Source organism: Capricornis sumatraensis, chromosome 2 (genome assembly GCF_032405125.1).
Source record: "Capricornis sumatraensis isolate serow.1 chromosome 2, serow.2, whole genome shotgun sequence".
Taxonomy (NCBI): Eukaryota; Metazoa; Chordata; class Mammalia; order Artiodactyla; family Bovidae; genus Capricornis; species Capricornis sumatraensis.
Window position 1 is genome coordinate 3101841 of NC_091070.1, and position 27674 is coordinate 3129514.

The 27674-nt window shown below is 47.9% G+C and overlaps 1 protein-coding gene across 1 annotated transcript in view; it reads left to right on the top strand.

Moving 5' to 3' along the window:
* KCNK10 (potassium two pore domain channel subfamily K member 10) overlaps positions 1–27674 on the top strand; it is a 154013-nt gene that overhangs the window by 73371 nt on the left and 52968 nt on the right. Inside the window, exon 3 of the mRNA XM_068965873.1 lies at positions 25171–25288. Within this exon, the coding sequence (XP_068821974.1) occupies positions 25171–25288 (118 nt within the window). The remainder of the gene's footprint in view (positions 1–25170; positions 25289–27674) is intronic.

The following is a 27674-nucleotide window of genomic DNA, read 5'->3' on the forward strand; positions in this document are numbered from 1 at the left end:
GTATTTATTGCGAAGTGACTCCTGTAAAAAGTTGAGCGGGCATCCATCATCTCATATAGGAGAGAAACTTTTTTCCTTGTGGTGACACCTCTTAGATTTCCTTTCTTACAGCTCTCATCTATAGTGAATCGCAGTGTTCACTGCAGCCATCAAACTGTACCTTCCCGAGGACTTACAACTGGAAGTCTGCAGCTTTCCAGCACCTTCCCCCAACTCCGCTTCCCCCACCCCCATCTCTAATATTTTTCTCTATGAGTTTTTTTAAAAAAACACATTTGACACATAAGTGAAGTCATACAAATATTTCTCTTCTCCATCTGACGTATTTAACTCAGTGTAACGTCCTTAAGGTCCATCTGTGTCTGCGCAAATGGCAGGGCTCCCTCGTCTTTTGATGGCTGAGTAATATTCCGTGATATCTGCATCTGTCCGTGTGGACTTCGGCGTCCATTCATCTATCTGGCCGCTTAGATTGCTTCCGCGTCTCGTCGCCTGTAAATGATGCTAGGAGCGTGGGGGTGCAGGCATCTTTGCTGGTTAGTGTTTATGTTTCCTTTGGATGCATTCCCAGAAGTGGAATTGCTGGATCATATGGTAATTCTATTTTTGATTTCTGAGGAAACTCATACTGTTTTCTGTGGCGGCTGTACCAGTTTCCGAGCCCGTGAACAGTGCCCGAGATTCCCTCTTCTCTGCATTCCTGCCAGCATTGTCATCTCACCCTTTGGGTGATGGCTGGCTGGAGTTCCGTGAAATGTGTGCACAGTGGGAGCCCAGGGGAGCCAGCAGAGGTCAGGAAGGACTTGGTGGTATTTGTCTCTTTTAGTCCCTATGGTGATCATATGAGGATTGTCTGTCGTGCCGCTTCCAGAGGAGGACTCTGAGGCAGCCCGAGGTGCAGCTGACGCTCGAGTGAGTTGGAGGAGCCCAGATTTACTCCTGGCAGTCTGACCTGTGTGCCATTCTCTCATACCCAATGTGTTGGAGCAGAGACGTGGAATGTGGGAAGGATCCGTTCAGAACTTGCCCCGAGGGCATCCCGCCAGCCTGGGGGCCCCTTGAGGGGGCTGCAGGTGGTCCGCACGCCTTTAGCGGGGAGGTGTGGGAGAGCTGATGGGTACGGGGTTGGACCTGAGAGGTGGTCAGAGAGGCTTGCCAAGGAGTTCGGGCTTCCTGCTACAGGCAGTGGAAAGTGAAGTCGCTCAGTCGTGTCCAACTCTTTGCGACCCCATGGACTGTAGCCTACCAGGCTCCTCTGTCCATGGGATTTTCCAGGCAATAGTACTGGACTGGATTGCCATTTCCTTCTCCAGGGGATCTTCCCGACCCAGGGATCGAACCCAGGTCTCTCTCATTTTAGACAGGTGCTTTACCATCTGAGCCACCAGGGAAGTGGGAACTCGCTGAAAGATTCAAGAAAGTTGCAACATGACGGGTGTTTTCTGTTGGAGAGATAGCTCTTTTGGCCATGATGTTGGGTTGGAGGAAGGAGAAGCTGGAGGAAGGAGGAGTCGTTTGGAAGAATACTGGGCCCTCACAGGTGGGCCGTGCCGAGATGACAGTGGATGAGGCCGTATTTAAGGGAGTCTGACAAGGCCGACTTGAAAACGACTCATTTCTCATTCAGCCATGGTCTAGAGGGCCTGCCCTGGGCCCGCATCCCTGCCTCTCCAAGCGGAGGCCACGCAGACCGCCTGGCTCGGCAGGCAGCACCCACACTCAAGTCACTCTCCCGTGTTAAGGCTTTCTTTCTGCTCACGGGCTGTGTGACCTGGGTGAGAGATGGCATCACCGCAGCCTTAGCTTCTCTTTCTGTAGAATGACGATGGTGAAGATAGCGTCCACCTGTTAGGGAGGTCTGAGGAGTAAACAGAAAAGCTCAGCTACTCTGAGCTACGGTGACCGCTACTATTTATTTCTTAGGGAAGGCAGGAAGAAAAGAAGTTTAGAAAGCCCCTCAACCACGTGCATCTGGGGGTTTTCTGTTCAAGGAAAAGAGAAGAAAGCTCTTGAAACACCCTGTGGGGCTTCAAATCCTAAATTTCCTAACTGACCAGTGTTGATTTGCTTCGCCTGTTCACGTGTCAAGTCCGCGTCGCAGAGACGACTCTCCCGAGCGCTGAGCTGGGCTGCTGAGTCCATTTGCTGAGTCTCTGTGGCTGGAGCCCAGGGAAGCTGCCTAGCAGCTTTGTGTGTCCTCCTGGGGACTTACCCCGCCCCCAGGATCATCACTTTCCCCGCAGCTTTGGTAGGGTCGCTTGGCCTCAGGTGATTCAGTAGACACCAGGCTGGCTTTGTGGCCTTGGTTTTCCCTGACTGTTCCCCTGTGGGGCTCGGGACATGCGTGGGAGAACCTCAGGGCCGGGAGACGGAGGCAGCCCCAGGGAGCGGGTCACCGGGACAGTGGGCTGACCGGTGACTGCAGAGTTGCTGGTCCTGAGTGAGAGCTGTGGTCCTCTGGGCCTGACGGCTGTTCGTCCCTCAGGGAGAAGTGTCCACCTTCTAGTTTGTGCCCCGGGGCAAGGCCGTTAACCCGAGCTGGGCCTCAGCAGCTCAGTCTGCAGAGCACACAGAAGACCCGTCCATCTGTGGACTCCTGCCCTTGAGACCCAGTGAGAGTGTCTGCAGATGACAGTATCGGGAGGTTTCCTGCAGAGCTGTGGTCACCATAAAAAATAGCTACCGTTTATTGGTGGTTTCCCTTCCTCTCGGCTTGTTCTAAGTGCTTTAATCCTTAAACCCTTGCACCAGACCTCCAAGTAGGATCTATCATCATCATTCAATTTCCTGGATGAGCAAATAAATTCTGAGAAGTTAAGCAATTTGCCCAAGGCCATCCAGCAAATAAGTGGTTAAACTGGGATTTGAGCCTCGGAATGCCGGGCTCCAGAGACCAGACGTCTAACCACTGTGCTAGACTGCTCACTTGTCAACGGTCTGTGTCCTCCATACTATGTCTGTGCTTTTTCTTAAACCTTTTGCTCCAAGGAAAAGACTGGAGGGAGAAGGAGATATTTTCAGCTGGCGTGGCTCTGCGGTCCAGTTGCTGACATGTCGGCTCTGTGCCGCCCCATGAACCGCAGCACTGTCCTGCGCTGCCTCCCGGAGTCTGCTCAGATTCTTGTCCATCCAGCCATCTCAGCCTCTGTCGTCCCCTTCTCCTCCTGCCCTCAATCTTTCCCAGCATCAGGGTCTTCTCAAATGAGTCAGTTCTTCACATCAGGTGGCCAAAGTATTGGCGCTTCAGGGTCAGCATCAACCCTTCCAATGAACACCCAGGACTGATTTCCTTTAGGATGGACTGGTTGGATCTCCTTGCAGTCCAAGGGACTCTCAAGAGTCTTCTCCAGCACCACAGTTCAAAAGCCTCAGTTTTTCAGCACTCAGCCTTCTTTATGGTCCAACTCTCACCTCTGTACATGACTATTGGAAAAACTATAGCTTTGACTATATGGGCCTTTGTTGGCAAAATGACGTCTTTGCTTTTTAAAACACTGGGTTTGTCCTAACTTTCCTTTCAAGCAGCAAGCATTTTTTAATTTCATGACTGTGGTCACTGTCTGCGGTGATTTTGGAGCCCAAGAAAAGAATATCTGTCACTGCTTCCACTTTTTGCCCTTTTATTTTCTGTGAGTTGATGGGACCAGTTGCCATGATCTTAGTTTTTTGAATGTTGAGTTTCAGGCCAGCTTTTTCACGCTCCTCTTTCATCCTCATCAAGAGGCTCTTCATTCCTCTTCTGCCGTTAGAGTGGTCTCATCTGTATGTTTGAGGTTGCCGATATTTCTCCTGGCAATCTTGATTCCAGCTTGTGCTTCATCCAACCCAGCATTTCGAATGATGTGCTCTGTATAGAAGTTAAATAAGCAGGGTGACAATGTACAGCCTTCTCCTACACCTTTCCCAAGTTTGAACCAGTCAGTCACAGGACTGTAGCAATCCACATGTGGCCTGTTGTGTGTTCAAAGAAGGAGGCGTCAAGGAAGGAAAAGACCATGAGCCCCTTTTACCCCATTAAACCTAGAACTACTTTTCCTATTATGGGGCCGCTCCTCCTCATTTGGAGAATTGGGAGGAGGGGGTGAGATAACCCACATACGTGCTCAGCAGAGCTCCCAGCACAGAGTTGGCATTTAGGAAACAGTATTTCCTCCCCCCGTTCCAGCTTTCGTCTCCAAGGCCAAGTGCAGGGAATGGAACTGCGAATGATAAGCGCACCTGGAGGGCTTGCCTCGCTTTGGCAGGTAAATAAGATACATTGAGCAGGTCTTTGAAGTCGTGGTTCCCACCAGCTCGGTTGGAGAGTCACTTCATTGCAGGAGCATCTTACCCTCTGTGCTCTCGCACACCACCAGTGCTTACTTCCCTGCCTCCAGCAGAGTTGTTTTGGAAGCTTCCCCTCGTGACTTGTCGGGCAGGAAGCGGTGGAACATCCATCCTCTAGAGCCGTCAAGGCGCAGAATCATGGAGCGACTTCCCTGCCCGACGGGAGGGAGCTCCGGCCTGCATGGGTGAGGGTCTGCAGTGGTCACGTTTCAGGCCGTGAATTCATAGACTTTTAAAGACTTTGAGTGTCTTCAGCGTGTCTGGTGTGGTCATGGGGCTGCGGTTTCTCCTGGAAGTGGCCCTGCTGGAGGGGGCGGTGTTTCATGGGAGTGGGTTTAGTGTTGGATGACTCAGATGGTCAAGAATCTGCCTGCAGTGCAGGAGACCTGGGTTCGATCCCTAGGTCAGGAAGATCCCCTGGAGAAGGAAATGACAACCCGTTCCAGAATTCTTGCCTGGAGAATCCCATGGACAGAGGAGCCTGGCAGGCTACAGTCTATGGGTCGCAAAGAGTCAGACATGACTGAGGGGCTAACTGAGGTGCTCACAGGGAGGACCCAGGAGTTTCCTGGTCGTGGCACAAGCAAGAAAGATCCGTCTCTCTCTGGAGAGTGTCCTGACGGCTACTTGTGTGAATCCCACCCCCAGTGGGCAGGTTACCTCGCTGTCCAGAAGGCTGACTTCTGTCCCCGGCACTCTTCAGTCCTCGTCTTGTCGAGTTGCTTCACCCTCAGAATCCTCATGGCCTTCTCTGCATGCTGGTTCTTTGTCTGAAGAAAGACGGAAGCTTCCCATGGCCTGCCGCGGGCTGGCCCTGGAATTTCCGGAAGTGGGAACCTCGGGGGTGGGTCCCTCCTCGTCCTGCTGGGTGTCCCCCTCCTGGGCTGGTTCACTGCCTTTTTCTGTTGGTGAGGGATCCTTGCCACTGGGTTTCACTTTGTGGTCGCGGAGGGTCTTTTATCCTTTGGTAATAAATGCCTAGAGCCTTGGCTCGTTTCCTCAGTACTGAGGCCTCAGGCTCGTTTTGGTGGCTACTGCTTGACACCATTGGTGAGGCCCTGACTGTGCGCAGGCTCGCGGCCAGGCTGTTCCTAACCTTGTATTTTCACTCGTCTTTATCCCAAGGAGTAGCTACTGTTACCGCCCGCATTTACTGACGCTACGGGCCCTGGTTAAGTCCTCTCAACTAGCTAGTGTCAAAAGTGGGTATGGAATCCAGATTTTCTGACTCCAGAGCCCACGCTTTCTCTCTCTCTCTTAATTTTATTTATTTTTTTAATTGATGGAAGCCTGCTTTACAATGTTGTTTTGGTTTCTGCTGTACAACAATGAGAATCAGTCATCACTATATACACACACACGTATCTCTTCCCTCCCGAGCCTCCTGCCATCCTGCCCTCTGGGTTGTCGCTGAGCACCAGGCTGGGCTCCCTGGCTTATTTAGCAACTCCCCACTAACTGGTTTACACACGATACTGTACGGGTATCGATGCTACTTTCTCAGTTTCTCCCACGCTCACCTTCCCCAACAACTGTGTCCCCAGATGCATTCTCTACTAGGATCATCAGTACCATTTTTCTAGGTTCCATATACATGTGTTAATATATGCTTGTTTTTCTCTTACTGACTCACTTCACTCCGTATAAGAGGCTCTAGGTTCATCCACCTCCCTACAACTGACTCAAATTTGTTCCTTTTAATGGCTGAGTAATAATATTCCATTTTTATAAACGCCCTACAGCCTCTCTATCCATTCATCTGGTGATGGACATCTAGGTTGCTGCCACGTCCTGGCTGTTGTAAGTACTGTTGCAGTGAACATTCGGTTCAGGTCAGTTGCTCAGTTGTGTCCAACTCTTTGCAACCCCATGGACTGCAGCACGCCAGGCCTCCCTGTCCATCACCAACTCCTGGAGTTTACTCAAACTCATGTCCATTGAGTTGGTGATGCCATCCAACCATCTCACTCTCTGTTGTCTCCTTCTCCTCCTGCCTTCAATCTTTCCCAGCATCTGGGTCTTTTCCAGTAAGTCAGTTCTTCCATTAGGTTGCCAAAGTATTGGAGTTTCAGCTTCAGCATCAGTCCTTTCAAAGAACACGCAGGACTGATTTACTTTAGGATGGACTGGTTGGATCTCCTTGCGGTCCAAGGGACTCTCAAGAGTCTTCTCCAACACCACAGTTCAAAAGCATCAAATCTTTGGCACTCAGCTTTCTTTATAGTCCAACTCTCACATCCATACATGACTACTGGAAAAACCGTAACTTTGACTAGACAGACCTTTGTTGGGAAAATAATATCTTTGCATTTCAATATGCTGTCTAGGTTGGTCATAGCTTTTCTTCGAAGGAGTAAGTGTCTGTTAATTTCATGGCCGCAGTCACCATCTGCAGTGATTTTGGAGCCCAAGAAAATAAAGTCTGACACTGTTTCCACTGTTTCCCTATCTATTTTCCATGAAGTGATGGGACCAGATGATATTATCTTAGTTTTCTGAATGTTGAGCTTGAAGCCAACTTTTTCACTCTCCTCTTTCACTTTCATCAAGAGGCTCTTTAGTTCTTTGCTTTCTGCCCTAAAGGTGGTGTCATCTGTATATCTGAGGTTATTGGTATTTCTCCTCGCAATCTTGACTCCAGCTCATGCTTGGGGTACATGTATCTTTTAGAATTGTGGTTTTCTTACATTATATACCCAGTAATGGAATTTCTGGGTCATATGGTTGATTTATTCTTAGTTTTTAAAAGTAATCTCCATGCTGCTCTCCAGAGTGGCTGTATCAGTTTACATTCCTACCGGCAGTGCAGAAGGTTCCCTTTTCTCCATGTCCTCCCCAGCATTTATTGTTTGTAGACTTTTTGAAGATGGCCATTCTGACTAGTGTGAGGTGATACCTCACTGTAGTTCTGATTTGCATTTTTCTAATGATGAATGATGTTGAGCATGTTTTCATGGGTTTATTGGCCATCTGTATGTCTTCTTTGAAGAAATGCCTGTTTAGGTCTTCTGCCCATTATTTGATTGGGTTGTTTGATTTTCCTGCTATTGAACTATGGGAGCTGCTTATATATTGTGTAGATTAACCCTTTGTCAGTTGCTTCATTTGCAATTATTTTCTCCCATTCTAGGGGTTGTCTTTTTATCTTTTTTATGGCTTCCTTTGGTATTTGAAAACTTTTAAGTTTTATTAGGTCCCATTTGTTTATTTTTGTTTTTATTTCCATTAATCTAGAAGGTGGAGAAGGCAATGGCATCCCACTCCAGTACTCTTGCCTGGAGAATCCCATGGACGGAGGAGCCTGGTGGGCTGCAGTCCATGGCGTTGCTGAGGGTCAGAGACGACTGAGCGACTTCACTTTGACTTTTCACGTTCATGCATTGGAGAGGGAGATGGCAACCCACTCCAGTGTTCTTGCCTGGAGAATCCCAGGGACGGCGGAGCCTGGTGGGCTGCTGTCTATGGGGTCGCACAGAGTCGGACACGACTGAAGCGACTTAGTAGTAGGAGGAGGAGGAGGAGGTGGATCAGAGAGAACCCAGCTGCGATTTATGTCGAAGAGTGTGCTGCCTATGTTTCCCTCTAAGTGTTATAGTTTCTGCTCTTACATTTAGGTCTGTAATACATTTTGAGTTCCTTTTTGTGTATGGTGTTGGGAAGGGTTCTAATTTCATCCTAGTACACGTAGCTGTCTGGTTTTCCCAGCACCACTGATTGAAGAGGCTCTTTTTTCTCCACTGTATATTCTTGCCTCCTTTGTCAAAGATAAGGTCCCCATAGGTGAGCCCATGCTCTCCTAATCAGGTCCTATCCTTGACTTGACCCAGTGGGGTTGAAGAATGTGTAATTGTATCAGGAGAAATTCCTCCTGACTAAGGGAAAACCCACGTAAGCCACAGGATCAGAGAGCTCTTTCCTGAGAGTCAGGGCTTGCCTTCCGACCCAGAGCTCCCTCCCAACATACAGAGAGCATCCGTGCCAGGGCCAGGGGCGGGGCTGTGGGCTCTGGTCAAGGAGGAGTTAATCTGTGGTGTGAGCAGCTGCAGGAGAGACTGGGCAGGATGCTGTGGTCCTGGGCACGGACCTTTGACGTTGTCATGGTGACCGAAGCTGCTAGTCTGCAGACAGAAGGCCAGAGATCTTGAGCTGTCAAACTTTCTCCCACAAGCAGGAGCTGTTGGTTAATCTGCATGACCCATGAACATTCCCCAGGGCTGTGACATTTATCATTCTCTTCTGCCCCAAATCACTCACTCACTCACTCATTCATTCATTCAACAAATCTTTTGATTGCCTGCTGTATGCCAGACTCAATGCTAAGTACTGGTGACATGACAGTGAATAAAAGGCAGACATGATCCCTGATGTCTTGGAGCTTATAACTAGGATGGCCAAACATCTCAGCTTTTGTAGCCCTGGAATAATTGTGAATAGCACCCCTTTTCCTTTCAAAAGTTTCTCTGTTCGAAAGATAAATTACATGGTCACCCTGCTGATTGGTAATGGGAGAGGCCAACCTTATGCCAATAGTCACACAGATAGGTGTAAATAAAAACAGATAGAAATCGACTCTGAATGTTCACTGGAAGGACTGATGCTGAAGCTGAAACTCCAATACTTTGTCCACCTGATGCAAAGAGCCGACTCATTGGAAAAGACCCTGATGCTGGGAAAGATTGAAGGCAGGAGGAGAAGGGGGCGACAGAGGATGAGATGGCTGGATGGCATCACCGCCGATTCAATGGACAAGAGTTTGAGCAAACTCCAAGAGACGGTGAAGGACCGGGAAGCCTGGTGTGCTGCAGTTGATTAGGTTGCAGAGTCGTACAGGATGGAGTGACTGAACAACAACACAAACCAGATGTAGGCTGCAGAAGCAAAGCGGCTGGAGCTGGGAGGCATGTGAGCAGAGCTGACTCAGCAGACGGGAAGCGGGAGCTGAACGTTGGCCCCAGTGGGGGAAGGAGGCCAGGATGTCTGGGAACTCGGGAGGAGGGGAGTGCTGTGGCCAGAGTTCTGTTGGCAACGGGAGACGGGCACCGGAGACAGGTAGCGGCGAAACCCCACAGGGCCTGATGTTGGATTTTATCATGAGAGCCCTGACTGTTGTGGGCAGCAGGTGACACGACCCAGTCAATCAGTCCATTGCCGTTCTGGCCCCTCATATAAAACCGGAGCATAGCGGCCACAGTAATGAGCCGGATTTTAGTCGTCTGGTCATCCATTCACCAGCTAAACATTTACGGAGTGCCACCTATGGCACTTTGCTAAGTGTTCTGCTCTGGATTTCTGAACTGTTTTATCCTCAGAGGTGAGAAAACTTAGGTCCAAGGAGAACCCTTCACGAACCCCCATGGTGGTAGTACCCTGCTTGGCCTGGAAGCATCAGATACTCACATTTGCCTCTGTGCTAGACTATGGGTCTTCCCTGGTGGCTCAGACAGTAAAGAATCTGTCTGCAGTGCAGGAGACCTGGGTTCAATCCCTGGGTCGAGAAGAAATCCTGCAGAAGGGGCTGGCTACCCGCTTCAGTATCCTTTCCTGGAGAATCCCGCAGACAGAGGAGCCTGGCGGGCTAAAGTCCCTGGGATCACGAAGAGTGCCCAACACTTAGAGACTCTATTGGCTCGTCATCATTTTCCCACCGGCCTCTTCTCCAGGTCTGTGAGCTTTTCGAGGCGGAGGCTATGTCTTTTATCCATACATCCCTTATGCCTGGCGCAGTGGCTGGTCCATGGCAGATGCTTGCGGTTGAATGAGTGGTGCTTATGTATCTCTTTTGGAGACCAAGAGCTCTTCATTTAGGACCTTCCCAGAAGCGAATTTCTTTCTGTGCACTCAGAGACCTTTCCTTCCAGTCAGGTTGTCCAGAGTACATGTTTGTGTTCTTTATGCATGAGCAGACTCCTTGGTGTTGAAAGCTCCAGAGTTTTACATACTTAGGAACATGACGGTTTTAGGGAAAGAATGACTCCTGAGACAGGCACTCAGTGGCCTGTGGAAATCCTTGCCGTGAGCCGAGTTCACAGCAGGATCAGCCTTCTCCTTCCGTGACCTGGGCTCTCCCTTCTTCCAAGTGGCCGTTTGTTTTTTTTTTTAATTGGAGGGTAATTACTTTAGGGCGTTGTGTTCGTTTCTGCTGTCCAGCAGCGTGAATCAGCTGTGTGCATCCGTGTATCTCCTCCCTGTTGAGCCTCCTTCCCATGCCATCCCACCCCTCCGGGTCATTACCCAAGCAGCCTTTTGTGCAGGGTGTCTGGACCACAGCCAAGGCAGCAGGTGACCTCTGGTGAGTGCAGGATCGGGTTCTTTGAGCCCAAAGATGCAGCTCGAGTGAGCTGAAGCCACTCTCCCAGCCATTGCCCTGAAGTCAGAAGGCACTGCCCTTTCTCCAGCCACGCAGCCGTGCGGAAGATTGTTCACCGTTTGCAAGAAGGGCCTGCAGCCTCCAGCCTGTCTCTGCGGGCTCCCACTTCATTACTATTATTGTTTATATCCCTGGGGTTGTTGATTCCATCACGGTTTAGTGAAGAAGATCTAAAGCTTTTAAGCCAGAAATTAAAGAGCTAATGGCAATTGGCATGACGATAGGAACCGAATTTGCAAATGCGAAGTCAGTGTTCTAAAAACACTCTCATAAAAATAAAACAAAACCCAGAAATGAATGCTGTAGTATCCACATTATCTACAGATGTGCACGTGTTTATACCTTGTTTAAAGTGAAGCAAAAATCTCACTTAACAAGGTTAAAAAAAAATTTGTAATTAAAAAAAATTTTAGTGGCCTATAGTTAAGTTTCTCTGCCTTTTCTAAACCTAGCTTGTACACCAGGAAGTTCTTGGTTCACGTACAGCTGAAGCCTGGCTTGAAGGATTTTGAGCATTACTTTGCTAGTATGTGAAATAAGCGCAATTGTATGGTAGTTTGAACACTTTTTGGCATTGTTCTCCTTTGGGATTGGAATGAAAACTGACCTTTTCTAGTCCTGTGGCCACTGATGAGTTTTCCAAATTTGCTGGGATATTGAGTGTGGCACTTTAGCTGAGTCATCTTTTAGGATTTGAAATAGCTCAGCTGGAATTCCATCACCTCCACTTGCTTTTTTTGTAGTGATGCTTCCTAAGGCCCACTTGACTTCACACTCAACATCTACTTCTGTTTCACTGACTAGGCTAAAGCCTTTGACTGTATGGATCAGAAAAAACCATGGGAAATTCTGAAAGAGATGGGAATACCGGACCACTTTACTCATCTCCCGAAAAACTAGTATGCAGGTCAAGAGGAACAGTTAGAACCTTACAGAGAACACCTGACAGGTTCAAATTTGGGAAAGGAGTACAACAAGACTATATATTGTCACCTTGCTTGTTTAACTTCTATGCAGAGTACATCATGAGAAATGCTGGGCTGGATGAACCATGAGATGGAATCAAGATTGTCAGGAGAAATATCAACAACCTCAGATATATGGAGAAGTGATACACAAGTGATACACCGTATGTATCACTGTAAGTGTAAGTGATAAGTGATACATACAGTGACACCACTCTGATGGCAGAAAGCAAAGAGGAATGAAAGAGCTTCTTGATGAGGGTAAAGAGGATGGTGAAAAAGCTGGCTTAAAACTCAGCATTCAGAGAACCCAAATCATGGCATCCAGTCCCATCACTCATGGCAAATAGGTGGGGGAAAAGTAGAGGCAGGGACAAATTTTATTTTCTGGGGCTCCATAATCACTGTAGGCAGTGACTGCAGCCATGAAGTCTGAAGACACTTGCTCCTTGGAAGGAAAGCTCTGACAAACCTAGACAACATATTAAAAAGCAGAGATGTTACTTTGCCGACAAAGATCCATACAGTCAAAGCTATGGTTTTTCCAGTAGTGTGTGAAATGGATGTGAGAGTTGGACCCTAAGGACAATGAGCGCTGAAGAATTGATGCTTTTGAACTGTGGTGTTGGAGAAGACTCTTGTGAGTCCCTTGGACAGCAAGGAAATCCAACCAGTCCATCCTAAAGGAAACCAGTCCTGGGTGTTCATTGGAAAGACTGATGTTGAAGATGAAACTCCAATACTTTGGCCACCTGATGCGAAGAGCTGACTCATCAGAAAAGATCCTGATGCTGGGAAAGACTGAGGGCAGGAGGAGAAGGGGGAGGCAGAGGCAGAAATGGCTAGATAGCATCGCTGACTCAGAGGATGTGAATCTGCAGGTGCTGTGTTAGACTCTGACGATTAGAAAAATAACAGATGATGCAAGATGCCTGCACCCTGTTCTTCAGGAGCTTCTAGCCCAGACTTCATCGTCTCACTAGCTCAGTTACATGGTATTACTGTGGCCATATATGCTCTAAAGTTCTGTTGTCATTTAGCCTTTACAGTGATCGTTTGAGGTTAGGGGTAAGCAACTGAGGAGCAGAGGAGTTAGATAATTTGCCCAAGCTTAAGAGGCAGGTAGAACTGGGCTCTGGACACAGGCAGTCTGACTCCAAAACCCCTGCCTTTTCACCAGGATGGTCTTCCCCTGTTGGGGAAACTGAGGTGGCTTGAGGCTGGTCGTTAAGAGTCCAGTGTAATTGGTGCTGGAAGGTAAGGAAGTGCTCAGGCCCCTATTCACAGAGTAGGAGTCTCCAGCTCAACCTGGGGAAGCCCCAGAAGGACCTCATTCTCCTGTGAGAAGAGCACGGAAAGGAATGATTATCTGTTGGTCATGCTCTCAAGGCACATGGCCTTGCATGTGCACATAAGGATGTTGGGCTGAGTCAACAGATTCTATTTAAGAACCACAGAACTCAATGTATCATTTAAGTCTGAAGTTGAGGGTTGCTTATCCATCTTCATGGAGAACATGCATTTTCCCTCCCTTCTTGGTAGAAATGAGCAGAAGAGATGCAAGGCTGGTTGATGAGCATTAGCTTTATCGAGGAAGGTAGGGTTTAGCCTTTTGTCTTGTGAAAAAGGAGGATCAGAGATACACAATTCTCCATACTTCTCCATGCTGCCCTTTTTCAGGTAGAAGAAGGTGATGTCTCAGACACGCTTTAGGAAAGAGGTTTGCGAGGTGGGCAGAGAGTTGTCTGTGGGAGACAGGAGAAGGCCAGCATCAAAGGCAGACTTGCAGCCGTGGCCAGCTCTGTTGCCTGCTAACTGCTACAAAGTGGGCGTGTTTCTTTATTTCTATCGCTTCATTTATAAACAATGGGAGTGATAATAGGATTTGTTCTTACAGGGGTTTTGTTCGGGTTGAATAAGCTAAGGAGGCATATGGTAGATCCTGGCTCTATGAATGTTTTCATGAACGTTCTTGAGCTTTCTTCAGAGGCTCTGGGGCTGTTTCTGTTCCCTGTCTGCCCACACATCAAGCCGCTCATCTGAGAGAGGTGCCGGTAAGCGCTGATTCATTTTCTAAGGGGCACAGGAAATGAAATATTAATTGGGGATTAATATTGAGCACTCAAGAGTAAGAAAGAGTCCAGGCAGAAAACTGTCGACTTAAAAAGTAGTCACAACCTAGAAGTTGAGAGTTATGCTTTATTTGGTGGGAATTTTTAGGACTTCAAGCCCAGGAGACGGCATCTCAAGTAACTCCAAGAGAACTGTTCCAAAGACGTGGGAGAGGAGTCAGGTTACGTAGAAGTTTGCAGCAGGGGGCAGGTCGTCTGAACACTGAAAGCTTATCGCTAATTTAGGAAAACCAGGTATCTCATAAAGAAGACTGAGTGCTGAAGAATCGATGCTTTTGAACTGTGGTGTTGGAGAAGACTCTTGAGAGTCCCTTGGACTGCAAGGAGATCCAACCAGTCCATCCTAAAGGAAATGAACCCTGAATGTTCATTGGAAGGTTTGATGCTGAAGCTGAAGCTCCAATACTTCGGCCACCTGATGCGAAGAACTGACTCACTGGGAAAGACCCTGATGCTGGGCGAGATTGAAGGCGGGAGGAGAAGGGGACGACAGAGGATGAGATGGTTGGATGGCATCAGCGACTCAATGGACTTGAGTTTGAGTAAACTCTGGGAGTTGGTGATGGACAGGGAAGCCTGGACAGCTGCAGTCCACGGGGTCTCAAAGAGTCGTGCATGACTGAGTGACTGAACAAAAACAAGATATCTCAAGTTAAGGAATTTAGCGCTTTTCTGTGTATGGGAAGATACAAGAGTCTGGAGGTACTGAAATCATTCCTTTCATGTGCCTCTCAACTCTCTGGGGCCAGCATCCTGGGATCTGATCGTTCACACCCTTAGTTCCTTGCTCACCTTAGGGAGTGGTGGCAGCTTGTGGCAGCTTGATGGCTGCCTGACAGCAAGCATGGTTCTCCCTGGGTTCAGAAGGTCACCTGTGGAGGGCTGGAATCGAGGATGCCTGTGACATCCTTGTTTATTGGTATGGCAGGAAGCACTTCATTCACAAAGCTACAATGAGTGCAAGACAGCAGAAGCATCCCTTTTTCATGACGTGATTAATCATCTGTTAAATCTCAAGCTCTCTCCAGTGCAGTGGTGATGGAAGGAGTAATCCTCTTGGATTTTGGTCACACAGCCATGAATCAGCATTCGAGGAGCTGCTTTTCTAGCCCAGTGGGAAAAAATATATATTTTTTTCCCCCAGAAATTGGGTAGACTCATCTTTGATAGGAATAATCTCAACTGCAGAGAGTGGGGCATGCTTCAGACATTGTCCTTAGGAACAGAGTGATTTTTCAACGTCACTTGGCAAATTTGTTTCTCAGTCTGTAGAGGCTGAGTCCAAACTGAGATGAAAGAGTGACAGTTAGTTCGTCTGAAAGTTTATTGATCTTTTCAGAGCAGACACGTGTATCTCTGCCTCCTTAGGGTACTGGATGCTTTCAGATTTCTCTTATTTCATCCTTGCATGTAGTCAAAGAAAGAAAACTAATTCTATGTGGTAGGGCACAATTTGAAAGGTAAAAGGGCTCCTCCCAATATATCTTGGTCCCACATGACAGTATTTGACTAGGTGAGTCATCAGTATATTCCCAGGTGCTAAGGAACCGAGTTATAGAACTTCTCCAAAAGAAATAATTAGTAGTGCTAGCAAGGAAAGCTCGCTTGCTCAGACCGTAGCTCTGGATGGGCTGTTCAGCGGACGTTGAGTTTCTCTTGTTCTTCAAACAGATTCTCGGCTCCTGCTGCCCAGTCTGCAGGTGGCCCTCTCTGTACATTTATAACCAGGCTGTAAATAAAGCGCTGATGAAAGCCTGCTGCCTGGATCCCCTGGGGACTCGAGGAAAGGCTAATATTTGTGCACAACTGGATACTCAGGGCAGCAGGGAAATAAACAGCACCCTCATATCGCCCATGGTGCTGAAGGCGCTCGCGCTGCCTTTTTATGCGCTGGCCTGGTTCCTGGGTGGGAAGATCCCCAGGAGGAGGCTACCCACTGCAGCATTCTTGCCTGGAGAATCCCATGGACAGAGGAGCCTGGTGGGCTTCAGCCCGTGGGGTTGCGCAGAGTCAGACACGACTGATGGAGCGTGCGGCCACACGCAGGTCTTGGGGAAGGCTTACTGACGGGAGACACTGAGGGTGGCTGGTCTGCTTGGCCAGCGCAGGCCCGTCTGCTGCACTGGCCGTCTGCCCGGGTGGGAGGTGGGGACCGTGTCCCTCAGTCTCCCTCTCCCATGACCCTTGTAGACCTTTGGGGTGTCTTCTCCTGGAGGGCGGGGGCAGCCTGCTCTCTAGAGGTAGGGAAATGGGCTAAGAGGGTCTGCGATAGGGAGAAAGAGGCCCACAGAGGATGGAGGGAAGCTGCCTTCCTGGCATTTAGGGTGATGATCCTCCAGGTGCCAAGGCTGAGCATCCGCTTGCTGGCTTGGCCAGGCAGATGTCCGATCATGGGCAAGATCCTCGTTCCTGTCTCATGTGTCCCTGGGGGATGCCTATGTCACAGGTCACCATGAGGGTGACTGAAGGGGAAGTACGAAATTAATCTGTTCGCCGCGGTGGCTTTTTATTTCTCCTGCTTCAGGAGGGTTCACTGAATTAATCTATGCACTGGCAAGTACTTAGGATTCCTATTTTTATTAATATCATTGGGTACGAGATGACAGGGCAGGCTGTCTGAAGTCATATATCCATCAGAAAGTTCTGACAGCAGCCCTGGAAGGCAGGGTCCCTTATTTAAAAACCTTTAATAGACGTATGTGACTGTGCTGGGTCTTAGTTGCAGCATGCGGGATCTTTCATTGCAACATGCAAACTCCTGGTTGCAGCACGTGGGTGCTAGTTCCCCGACCAGGAATTGAACCCAGGCCCACACCCCCCCCCCCCTCCCGCACTGGGAGCACAGAGTCCTAGCCACTGGCCCACCAGGGAAGCCCCTCCTTCATTTTAAAGACAAGAAAACTGAGGCTCGGGCAAGCCGAGTACCTTGCACGGGCTAGACGTGAGCACTTTACCTGTAAACTTTCCCCGTTGCAAGAGGAATATACGAAGTGCTTATACTCTTTTTCTGCGCTGAGGACTTCTTGGAATCAAGAGGTGCCTCGCTGGGAGGTGGCTCCAGTGCTCCTCTCTGATACCCCCCTGTGCTGTTGTTTGAAGGACCTGTGTGGTGTGGTTCTGCCCTGGGATGTGAAGCAGCCTTTCCGTTCACTTCTGCTGCTGAAATATTGATATGTGAAATGCTTCTGAAGCAGGAGAAATAAAAAGCCACCGCGGCAAACAGATTAATTTCGTACTTCCCCTTCTCACCCGGGGCCTCTCCGCCGCAGTTGTGCGAGGCGCTGGGAGGATGCTGTACCCCGTTGTGGGGCTTGGAGTCACTAGGGCGCTTCTGAGCTGTGATGACTGTGGGTACCCACCGCCTTTCTCCGTCTCCCAGGGCTTCTGGCTTTCCTTCTCTCCACTAATGGCTGAAAGCGCGCCTGCTCTGAGGACATTTATGAAACCGCGTCCCACCCCGCCCCCATCTTGCCTCGACCCCTGGCTGCATATCTCCTTCCTAAATCCCTTTGCTGACTGTGACCCACTGACATGAAGAACGCGGAAGGCCTGGAGCCGCCCTGTGCCCTGGGTCGAGGTCCTTTCCTTTTGTCCCGGAGCTGTAAGCATCAGTAAGAAGACCGCGTGTCCTGCAGTCTGGGCTGACTCATGAACCAAGCCGCCTTCCCTCTGCGAGTGTGGACACTAAATCAAACCATCCCCGCAGTCGTTGGCGTCTGTGCGGATGCCTCCAATTGGTTGCCTTCCTCAGTCTCAGACAAGCCGAGTGATTACTGCTCCATCTCTGTCTTCCTCCCGGTGCCACGTGAGGAAACAGAGAAACAGATGATCTCACGGGGGCACAGATCACAGGAGAAAAGCCGCAGACAGTTAGTGGTCCCCTGAGGGCCGTGGTTCATCCCGGAGCAGCACTGAAGCTCACGATGGTATCGCGGACTGCCTGAAACTCTGACTTATGCCGCCTGGCCTTGCCCCGTGGGACGCCGGCGCGGGGGAGCCTGGTGGAGCGCCTCGGGGGGCTCCTCACGCCCCCTTCCTTCCCGTCAGCCTCAGACCTGCCTCCTCTGTGAGAGGCTGCAGTCTCCCTGTCCCCCCTTTCTGGGGGTCCTGATGCAGGGGAGGCGGCGGGTAGAGGGGGCAGGAAGGGAGGAGATTCTTTACTCACTTGTTTTCCAGTTTCATTGAGATTAAATTGACATTTTAATGTTGTGGAAGTTGAAGGTATCCCATGTATTTATTTGATACATGAATTTATTGCGAAATGATGACCACCATGGCATTAGCTAACATCTCCATTGCACACTATATATATGTGTGTAATACACTATATTGTGTGTGTAATACATTACACACTATGTATGAAATATACACTGTATAGTATACATATACACTAGTGTATATATGAATATTCTGTAATAACTTCTATGGGAAAAGAATCTGAAAGAGAATGGCGATACGGAGATATGTATATTGTTATATATGTAATATATATATGGACTTTCCAGGTAGCTCCGTGGTAAAGAATCTGCTTGTTGATGCAGGAGATCCAGGAAAGGTGGGCTCGATCCCTGTTGGAAAGATCCCCTGGAGAAGGAAAGGGCAGCCCACTCCACTATTCTTGCCTGAAAAATCCCATGGACGGAGGAGCCTATCGGGCTTGAAGTGAAGTGAAGTCGCTCAGTCATGTCTGACTCTTTGTGACCACATGGACTGTAGCCTACTACGCTCCTCCGTCCACGGGATTTTCCAGGCAAGAGTGCTGGAGTGGAGTGCCCTTTTCTTCCCCAGAGGATCTTCCTGACCCAAGGACTGAACCCAGGTCTCCCGCACCGTAGGCAGACGCTTTACCGTCTGAGCCACCAGGGAAGTCGTGAGTTGGGCATCACTGAGCACTCATATCTGTGCACAGTGCTATACATGCCTCTGATCCACCTTGCTGGGAATCACGAATCTCCATTCTTTTCCAGACTCTTTTCCCTATAGGTTATGACAGAATATTGAGCAGCGTTCCTGAGCTGCCCACTAGGTCCTTATTGAATCTTTTATATACACAGTAGTGTGTACATGTTAATCCCAAGCTCCTAATTTATCACCTGTCCCCAGGCTTCCCCTTTGGGAACCTTAAGTTTGATTCCCGAATCTGTGAGTATGTTTCTGTTTTGTAAATAAGTTAGAAACAGATTCTTTTAGATCCGTACGTGTTCATGTTCAGTCGTGTCTGACTGTCTGTGACCCCATGGACTGTAGCCCACCAGGCTCCTCTGCCCACGGGATTCTCCAGGCAAGAACACTGGAGTGGGTTGCCACTTCCTACTCCATGGGATCCTCCCGATCCAGGGATCGAACCCGCGTCTCTCACATCTCCCGACTGGCAGACGGGTCCTGCACCATTCTCCCTCTTTCACGTCAGCACACTGACCACTGTCATCACCTCTTCACTCACCTGCTTTTTAAACACTGAACAAACATTATATTTCTTGGTGTTGGGTTGCTTTCTTATGTTTGTCTGTATTACAAAGAAATAAATTGCTTTCCTTTCACACTGCTGGGAATACCATGTGCCTACATTTATTACTATACTTTGTTCACTCATTTCTTACTGACTGAAGCATTCATTTATGAATCCCTTACTGGGTGGGTATTGGAAATTCTAACTTACAGGCTATAAAGGAAATTAAAAAAGACGTAGAATTAAATCTTAAAGTGATGCCTTCTAATTCATAGTATGCTTTCCTTGAAACTCTCACATCCCATCTAGTATAATTATCTCCTTGTGATTTTCAGAAGACCTCTCTGAACTTGGTTGTGGGTGAACTTGTGAACACATGACGCTCCTTGAGTCTGAGATTGTGGCTTTAAATGATGCTGATGGGGCTTGTACCTCTAACCTATAACTGATCTTTCAAGCCAGACTGTGGCTCAGTTTTGTCATTTCATTAGCAACATGCTTGGACATTTCTAATGAGCTGGCTTATCTTCACTTTTGCAGCCTGAATGGAGAGGGTAAAAAAACTTAAAAGCAAATGCTTTTCATTTTAATAGCCTTTACTTGAGTTCAAACAACTAAGATTATTAGAAAATACTTTAGAAATTCAATGAAGTTAGAATTATGAATTCAGTCAGTAATATGGAGTTAAAAATGATGCCGTTGATTCAAGTGATAGCAGTCTGTTTGCACTGGTTTCCCTGTAGGTATATAACTTACAGACTGTGAATTCCTTTTAATCCTGGTTGTTTGCTGGAGTCTTTCTGATCTAGACAGTATCACACCTCATTCCTGGGCTGGGGGATCCTCTAGTCTTACCAAGAGCTTGGTGACTTGTGAGAGGCCTTCTTTTTCTCCTTCTTGCGTCTGGTTGTAAATCATATTCCAGCCCCCTGTACCCTTATATTTAAACTCACTTCCCCAAGGCATCTGCTTGTAGAGCCCACTTTACTGAAGACTTGGGGGCACAAGAGAGGGATTTACATCCGAGATCTGAAGCAGGTTAAGCTTGGGTACAGGATGGACCTGCTTTATTTAGACAGTTATTTGCCTGTTCCTGGCTGTGCCGGGCCCTTGCCGCCGTGCGGGTTTTCTCTGGTGGAGCAAGGGCTACTCTGTTCCGGTTCGTGGGCTTCTCACCGCAGCGCCTTCTCCTGTTGCAGAGAAGCTCTTGGAGGGTGGGGCTTCAGCAGTCGCAGCCTGTGGCTCAGTGCCTGTGGCGCACAGGCTTAGCTGCTTGCTGGCATGTGGGGCCCTTTCAGATCAGGGACTGAACCCACGTCTCCTGTGTTGCCAGGCGGATGCCCTACCACTGCTGCCAGGAAAGGACCTGCTTGTTAGAAGTCTTGGGCGTGGCAGCAACTGAGCTCAGCTGACACTTGTCTCTTCTGCTCTCCTCTTTTCCTTTTTCATCCCCCCAGTGCTTCCTCTCTCTTTCCTCTGTTCCCTCTCAGGCTCTAAAACCCACTTTTCCCAGTTTTTATTTATTCTTTAAATTTTTAACGCTGAGCCATGGAGCTGCCATCTGCTGCAGCAGTCCCGTCAAGTCTGATGCCTCTGTCGACCTGTGCAAGGAGGCAGTCTAGTCAGAAACAACTGCTTGGGGCTTCCTTGCTGGCCCAGTGGTTGGGACTCCTCGCTTGCAGGGCAAGGGTCACGGGTTCGATCCTCGGTCGGTAAACCAAGATCCCACAAGCCACGCAGTGCAGCCAGAAAAGAAGAAAGAAACGACCCCTCGTGAGGTCCTTCTGCCTAAATTCTTGGACAGTGACAAGCCTCCTCCCTCCTCTGTGCCTGGAGGTGAGCACACGGTCGATGAGCGTTATTGTGTTCGGGGCACCATATGCAGATGAAAGGGCAAAACCAGGGCTTTGGATCAGAGTCTGGGCTTGAATTCTGAACCCTCCTCTTCCTGGCTGTGTGACCGCAGACGGGGGAGTTGACCTTCCTGAGCCTGTTTCCGTATCTTGAAAGAGAGAGGTAATATGACGTGCTTGCAAGTGTGGAAAGAATGGAATAGAATAACACACAGGTTGTGGCAGGGGTTAAAGGGAAGAACACTTCTAGAGCACCTGCCTCAACGCAGACACCCAACCAGTGTTAATTTCCTTTCCTTTCAACTGATAGATCCTTTCCTTGAGGGTTACATATGTAAACATTAAATATTTACCAATTGCATAATTCACAGAAAAGAAACTTGAAAAGGAATCTTGTGTTGGATTTTTTTTTGATGAAGCCAGTAATTACCCCTGCTTGTCTTTGCTGCAAATCTGTCTGTACGCGGCTCTGGGTCTGCTTTGGATGTCAGCGTGCCGTCCCTAGCACAGAGAGGATGGATTGAACCCAAACTCTTTTCACAGCTTCATAGAGGTTGTACATATTAGGTATTGATGGTGTGATCTGAGGCCACTCAAGTGACTGGGTTCTAGAGCTATCCCCTGAGGTGGGCCCATCAGAGCTGAATCGATGATGAAGAGATAAACAAAGGTTAAGGCCTGTGGTTGGTCTGATGGCACTCACAGGAGGGTGAAAATGGGTATTTTACCAGCAGAAAGGACTCACCCTCTGTCTTCTGTCTGAAGCAGAGGATTGCAGAGCCACCAGTGAAGAAGTGATCTTTGTAGATTAGGCTGATTTAAACCACGAGCAAAGACACGTTCCATGCAGCTGGATTTTAAATTCTGGGCTGCCAGGTTTATGTTAGAAGCAGTGGCTGGTGTAATAGTTCATGTTCTTAGAGGCAGGAAAGAGCAAAGACTTGAACAAAAGAGCTTTTTTTCTTTTGTCAATTGTCTAGTGAAGTGTGAAGTGAAAGTCACTCAGTCATGTCCGACTCTGTGATCCCATGGAATAGTCCATAGGATTCTCCAGGCCAGAATACTGGAGTGGGTAGCCTTTCCCTTCTCCAGGGGATTGTCCCAACCCAGGGATCGAACAATTTGCCAAATCCAGTCAGTAGCCTGTTTGTGAACAACTGTGAGCTAAGAATGGTTTTGCATATTTAAAGGGCTATAAAAAGAAAGGAAAATTACACAGCAGAAACCACATGTGGCCCCCAAAACCAGAAATATTTACTGTCTGGCTTTTTCTGGAAACGTGTTGATCCCTGGTCTAAAGAGTTGGAAATATCTCAGATCAATGAAGGCAAAATGTAACTAACAATGGTTGACTTTTTCAGTTGTCATCTCATTTGTGGCAACCACTGTCTGCCCATTTTAACAAAGCTTGCTGCTGCTAAGCTGCTGCTAAGTCGCTTCAGTCGTGTCTGACTCTGTGCGACCCCATAGACGGCAGCCCACCAGGCTCCTCTGTCCCTGGGATTCTCCAGGCAAGAACACTGGAGTGGGCTGCCATTTCCTTCTCCAATGCATGAAAGTGAAAAGTGAAAGTGAAGTCACTCAGTCGTGTCCGACTCTTAGCCACCCCATGGACTGCAGCCCACCAGGCTCCTCCATCCATGGGATTTTCCAGGCAAGAGTACTGGAGTGGGGTGCCACTGCCTTCTCCGTTAACAAAGCTTGATGGCCATTATTTAGGATGAATATAATCACATCTCAATGTTAATTGTGTCTGGCAGTATCCACAGGGGGTTATTACAGTTTTCTGCAGAGAGTGGAGTCTTGCTTCCTTTCTAGATACTTCTAGAAAGTATCTTATGTTTCTGCCGCCTCCCTCTGAAGCCCCCAGCTGTCCCTTCTCCACCTCGGCTCACCTGGTTGAAATCTCCTCCTCCCCTCTCCCCTGGCTTGAAAGAGGTTGGCAGGGCCCGCTCGGGAAGAGCTGTGGAGGGACTGTCCACCTTGTTCTGTGCGTGCTGAGACTCTGGAAGGATCTAAAGCAGCGGATGCATGATCAATGACCTGTGGCGTGTATGTGATGAGGAGGTATAAGTCCTGGGCCTAGGCCGTCCGTGGGGGCTGAACCTGAACAAATAACCTCCTGGAAGAATTGGGACCCAGATTAGACCCTGAAGGAGGGGCACCTTTATGGGAGAGCAAAGCAGAGGTTCAGGAGTACGAGGAGATGTCTCCTAGAGTGTTCTGCCCAGGGCTGGAGGCTTTTCCAGTCATGTGAGCTGCAGTTGGAGCATCAGTGTGGCCAAGTCATTGGGAATTTTAAAGTGTATGAAATTCCAAATCCAGTAGCCAGTAAGGAGTCACTGTCATTTATTTTAAAAAGGAGGGGTGTGTGTGTGTGTGTGTGTGTGTGTGTGTGTGTGTTGGGGGGACAGTGAAATAACAATCACACAATTGGCAGCTCTTTGTTAAGCCTTGCTCCAATGCTGGGTACCCGGTTAAGCGTGTTACATTGATCATCTAATTTCATCCTCACAATAACTCTGTGGGGGGAGGAATTATCACCTCCAGTGTGCAGATGAGGAAATCTAGGCTAAGAGGGGTGTACATAACTTGCCCGAGGTTCTGAGGTCCCAGCTCTCAACTCCCGAAACAGCTCAGGGTAAACCAGTCCAACAAAACAGGCAAGAGTGGAAAGGAACTGAAATCCCTTCTTCCAAGAACAACCGCTTTGGGGGCCAGTCCTATGTGTTCTGCGTAACCTGTGCCAGGACGGGGTAAGTCCTGTGTGCATGCTAAGTCGCTTCACTCATGTCCTTTGCAACCTTTGTGATCCTATGGGCCATAGCCCACTGGGCTCCTCTGTGTGGGATTCTCCAGGCAAGAATACCGAGTGGGTTGCCATGCCCTTCTCTGGGGGATCTTCCCGACTAGGGACCGAACCCGTGTCTCTCACGTCTCCTGCACTGGCAGATGGGTTCTTTACCACTGAGCCACCTGGGAATCCTACACCTGCAAATTTTACATGAATGACAATATAGTATATATCAGGTTCCCCTCCCATTTAAAACTAATTTTTTACTTTTAATAAGTGAGTGTATAGTGCTATAAAAAAATTCAGCTAGGTAGATTTGAAGATCTAATTGGCTTTACTCAATGATTTATGAATTGGGCAGATCTCATCTGGCATCTGGAGGTATGCTCCCAGGGTCTGTACAAAATGGACGGGTTTTATAGGACAAGATAACTATTATGAAAAAAAAAGGTCATATTTAGTGAAATAACTCAGACAGAGAAAGACAAATAGCACATGTCATTTATGTGTGTGTGCTAAGTAGCTTCAGCTGTGTCCGACTCTTTGTGACCCTAGGGACTGTAGCCCGCCAGGCTCCTCTGTCTGTGGGATTCTCCAGGCAAGAAGACTGAAGTGGGTTGCTCTTTCTTTCTTCAGGAGCTCTTCCCGACCAGGAATTGAATTTGCATCTCCTGTGTCTCCTGCATTGGCAGACGGGTTCTTTACCACTAGCACCACCTGAAAAGCCCGATATCATTTATATGTGGAATCTAAAGATGATACAAAAGAGTCTATATATAAGGCAGAAATAGACTCACAGACACAGAAAGCAGACTTGTGGTTACCGAAGGGCCAAATGAGGAGTGTGGGGTTAACCGATGCGGACTACTCTGCATAAAATAGATGAGCCCAGGGATTTAGCATGTGGAGCTGTATTCTTGTAACCACCTGTAATGGAATACAGTAAAAAAAGACTGAATCGCCTTGCTGTATACCTGAGACTAACACACTATTGTAAATCAACGACACTTCACTGAAAGAAAAGAATGAGTATTAAAAAGATCACGTTTCTGGAGCAGGTTGGAGCTGCAGTAAAGTCAGGTGTTAAGCGCAGGTTTGGTACCGTGCGGTCCGGCACAGGCGGTGAGGTCCCAGGCCGTGCTTTCCTCTCTAACATAGTATTTCACTTTGTGACCGTACTTTTGTCCACGTAACCTGTTGTCTAGAGATCACGGCAGGTTCTTGAGCAAGGACGTCTTGATAATCTCCTTAACTGAGTCTCACGCTTTCTCACTTTCCTTGCAGCACGCTCTTGACGCCGACAACGCGGGAGTGAGCCCAGTAGGAAACTCTTCCAACAACAGCAGTCACTGGGACCTTGGAAGTGCCTTTTTCTTTGCTGGAACGGTCATCACCACCATAGGTACCCATGTGTTTGCAAGTATCTTTTCCCCAGCAGGCCCTCCTGAATAATGGCACTAAAATCTACAGATCGTCCCCATAGAATCCATGACTGCTGGGGGTTCAGAGGAGGCTTCCCAAACACTGTCGAATTATCGCAGTACTTGTGTGGTGGCTTTCAGTAAAAGGCAAAGTAGAATGCACTGCTTCAGTTTTCAAAATGAAAGTCTAGGGGACCTTTAGTTTAAATGGACCTCACGGGAAGGTTAAAGTGAGAAAAATCAATCTCTGAATTGGTCATCGAACTCAGGTTGCTCAGCTGAGTTGAAATTCCTTTTTAAAAACTGTACTTATTAGAGTTATTCATGAAGGAACCAAACTGTTCTACAAAGTTTGTTATGAAAAACAGCAGTCTCCGCCTTTCTCTCTTTTTTTAACCTCCCCTGGATACATTGCTTTCATCTCTTTTGCTTGATTATTTTGATATTCATCTCCGTGTCTTTAAATATCATATTTGTGCTGCACTTCCCGAATTTTATTTTAGTGATGATTTCTTGACTTCCCACTGAGGAAGATGAAGAATTAATTCCCTTTCTTCATCCCTGCCCACCGTGGAGGCTCTCTTCCCGTCCTCCTTCCTTCCCTGTGGTTTGATTAGATCAAAAGTAAATGTTTGCATTACTTTGCTGGGTAAATGCTCTTCACAGCTGATCATAAGGTGAGCTCTGATTACTTGCTTCCTGCACCAATTTTTGTTCTCATTGTGTTTCTCTGTGTCTTTTATCTGATCCTTGGGGAGTCTTGTATTTTTGTCCTAGGTGTTAAATGGTTTGTCATAGGGGTTAACTTTATAATTATAATCGCATATAATAACCTTAGGGTGCAAATCTTTAAGCAGTATTAATTAGCCCTCTGTTATAGGTGATGACATCTCTTTCTCTACCTCACAGTTTTAGTTGAGGCCATCCTATCAGTGTTTACTTTTACATTATTAAATATGCTTGAGCTTCTGTCAGACGACTTGCCCACTTTAAATAATGACTCTTGGCTCTCAGCGGTCATATATACTGCAGTCAGGGAACTTGCTCAGCATCTCAGCTCCTTTTCCTCTTCCGCTGTCAGTTACTGCTCACTGTTGTTCTGTAACATCAGGGTGTCTATTCCACATCTGTTCTGCTGCCTGGGCACTCCCGCTTGTGTTGGTCGTAGTTCTACGGTTAAATAGCGTCAGTGCTCATCTCTAGCCGTGGTGCACATCACGGTTTTCCCACTGCTTTCGTCAATCTTCACTGGCTTGGCTGAAACTTAGAAACGGCTCCTGGGAGCACTGTTCCCTGGGCGTCTGTACTGTCGGATGGTAGCCCTACCCTTGAAGGGCAGTTTGGCTGGAAATGAAATCCGTGACTCACATTGGTTTTTAAGGATCTTGCTGGTTTACTCTGTTTCCCCCTCTGCTTATGCAGTGGTGGAGAAACCTAATGCCAGGCAATTTCCCCCCTTTTATCAGTATGAGTGACTTGATCTTTTTGCCCAGCTACTCAAAAGATTATTTCTTTATCATCCGTCTGATAAAGCTACTAGGTTTTGTCCCTTTTATTTCAGGAAAGCTGTCTTGATTGTCGTTTTGAAACATTTTCTCGGCCGTATGGTTTTGGTTCTGTTCTTTAGAGATTCCAGTTATACATCCATCATTCCTTCTTTCCATGTCTTCTATGCTAGCATTTCCCCTCCATTCCTTTTTAACCCTTAAAATTGGCTTTCAGTGTCTTTTTTTTAAATTTTAAATTATTTATTTTAATTGGAGGCTAATTACTTGACCATATTGTGATGTTTTTTGCCATTTATCGCCATGAACCAGCCGTGGGTGCACGTGTCCTCCATCCTGAACACCCCCACCTCCCTCTCCACCCCTCAGGGTCATCCCAGCACACCTGCTTTGAGTGCCCAGCTTCATGCATTGAACTTGCACTGGCCATCTGTTTCACATATGATGATATGCATGTTTCAGTGCTATTCTCTCAAATCACCCCACCCTCGCCTTTTCCCACAGAGTCCAGTAGGCTGTTCTATACATCTGTGTCTCCTTCGCTGTCCCGCATATAGAGTTATTGTCTTTCTAAATTCCATATATATGTGTTAATATACTGTATTGTATATTATACAATATATTATATTGTTTTTCTTTCTGACTTACTCCAGTCTGTATAATAGTCCAGTTTCATCCATCTCATTAGAACTTACTCAGTGGAGTAATACTCCATTGTGTATATGTACCACAGCTTTCTTATCCATTCATCTGCTGATGGACATCTAAGTTGTTTCCATGTCCTGGCGATTATAAACAGTGCTGTGATGAACATTGAGGTACACGTGTCTCTTTCAATTCTGGTTTCCTCGGTGTGTATGCC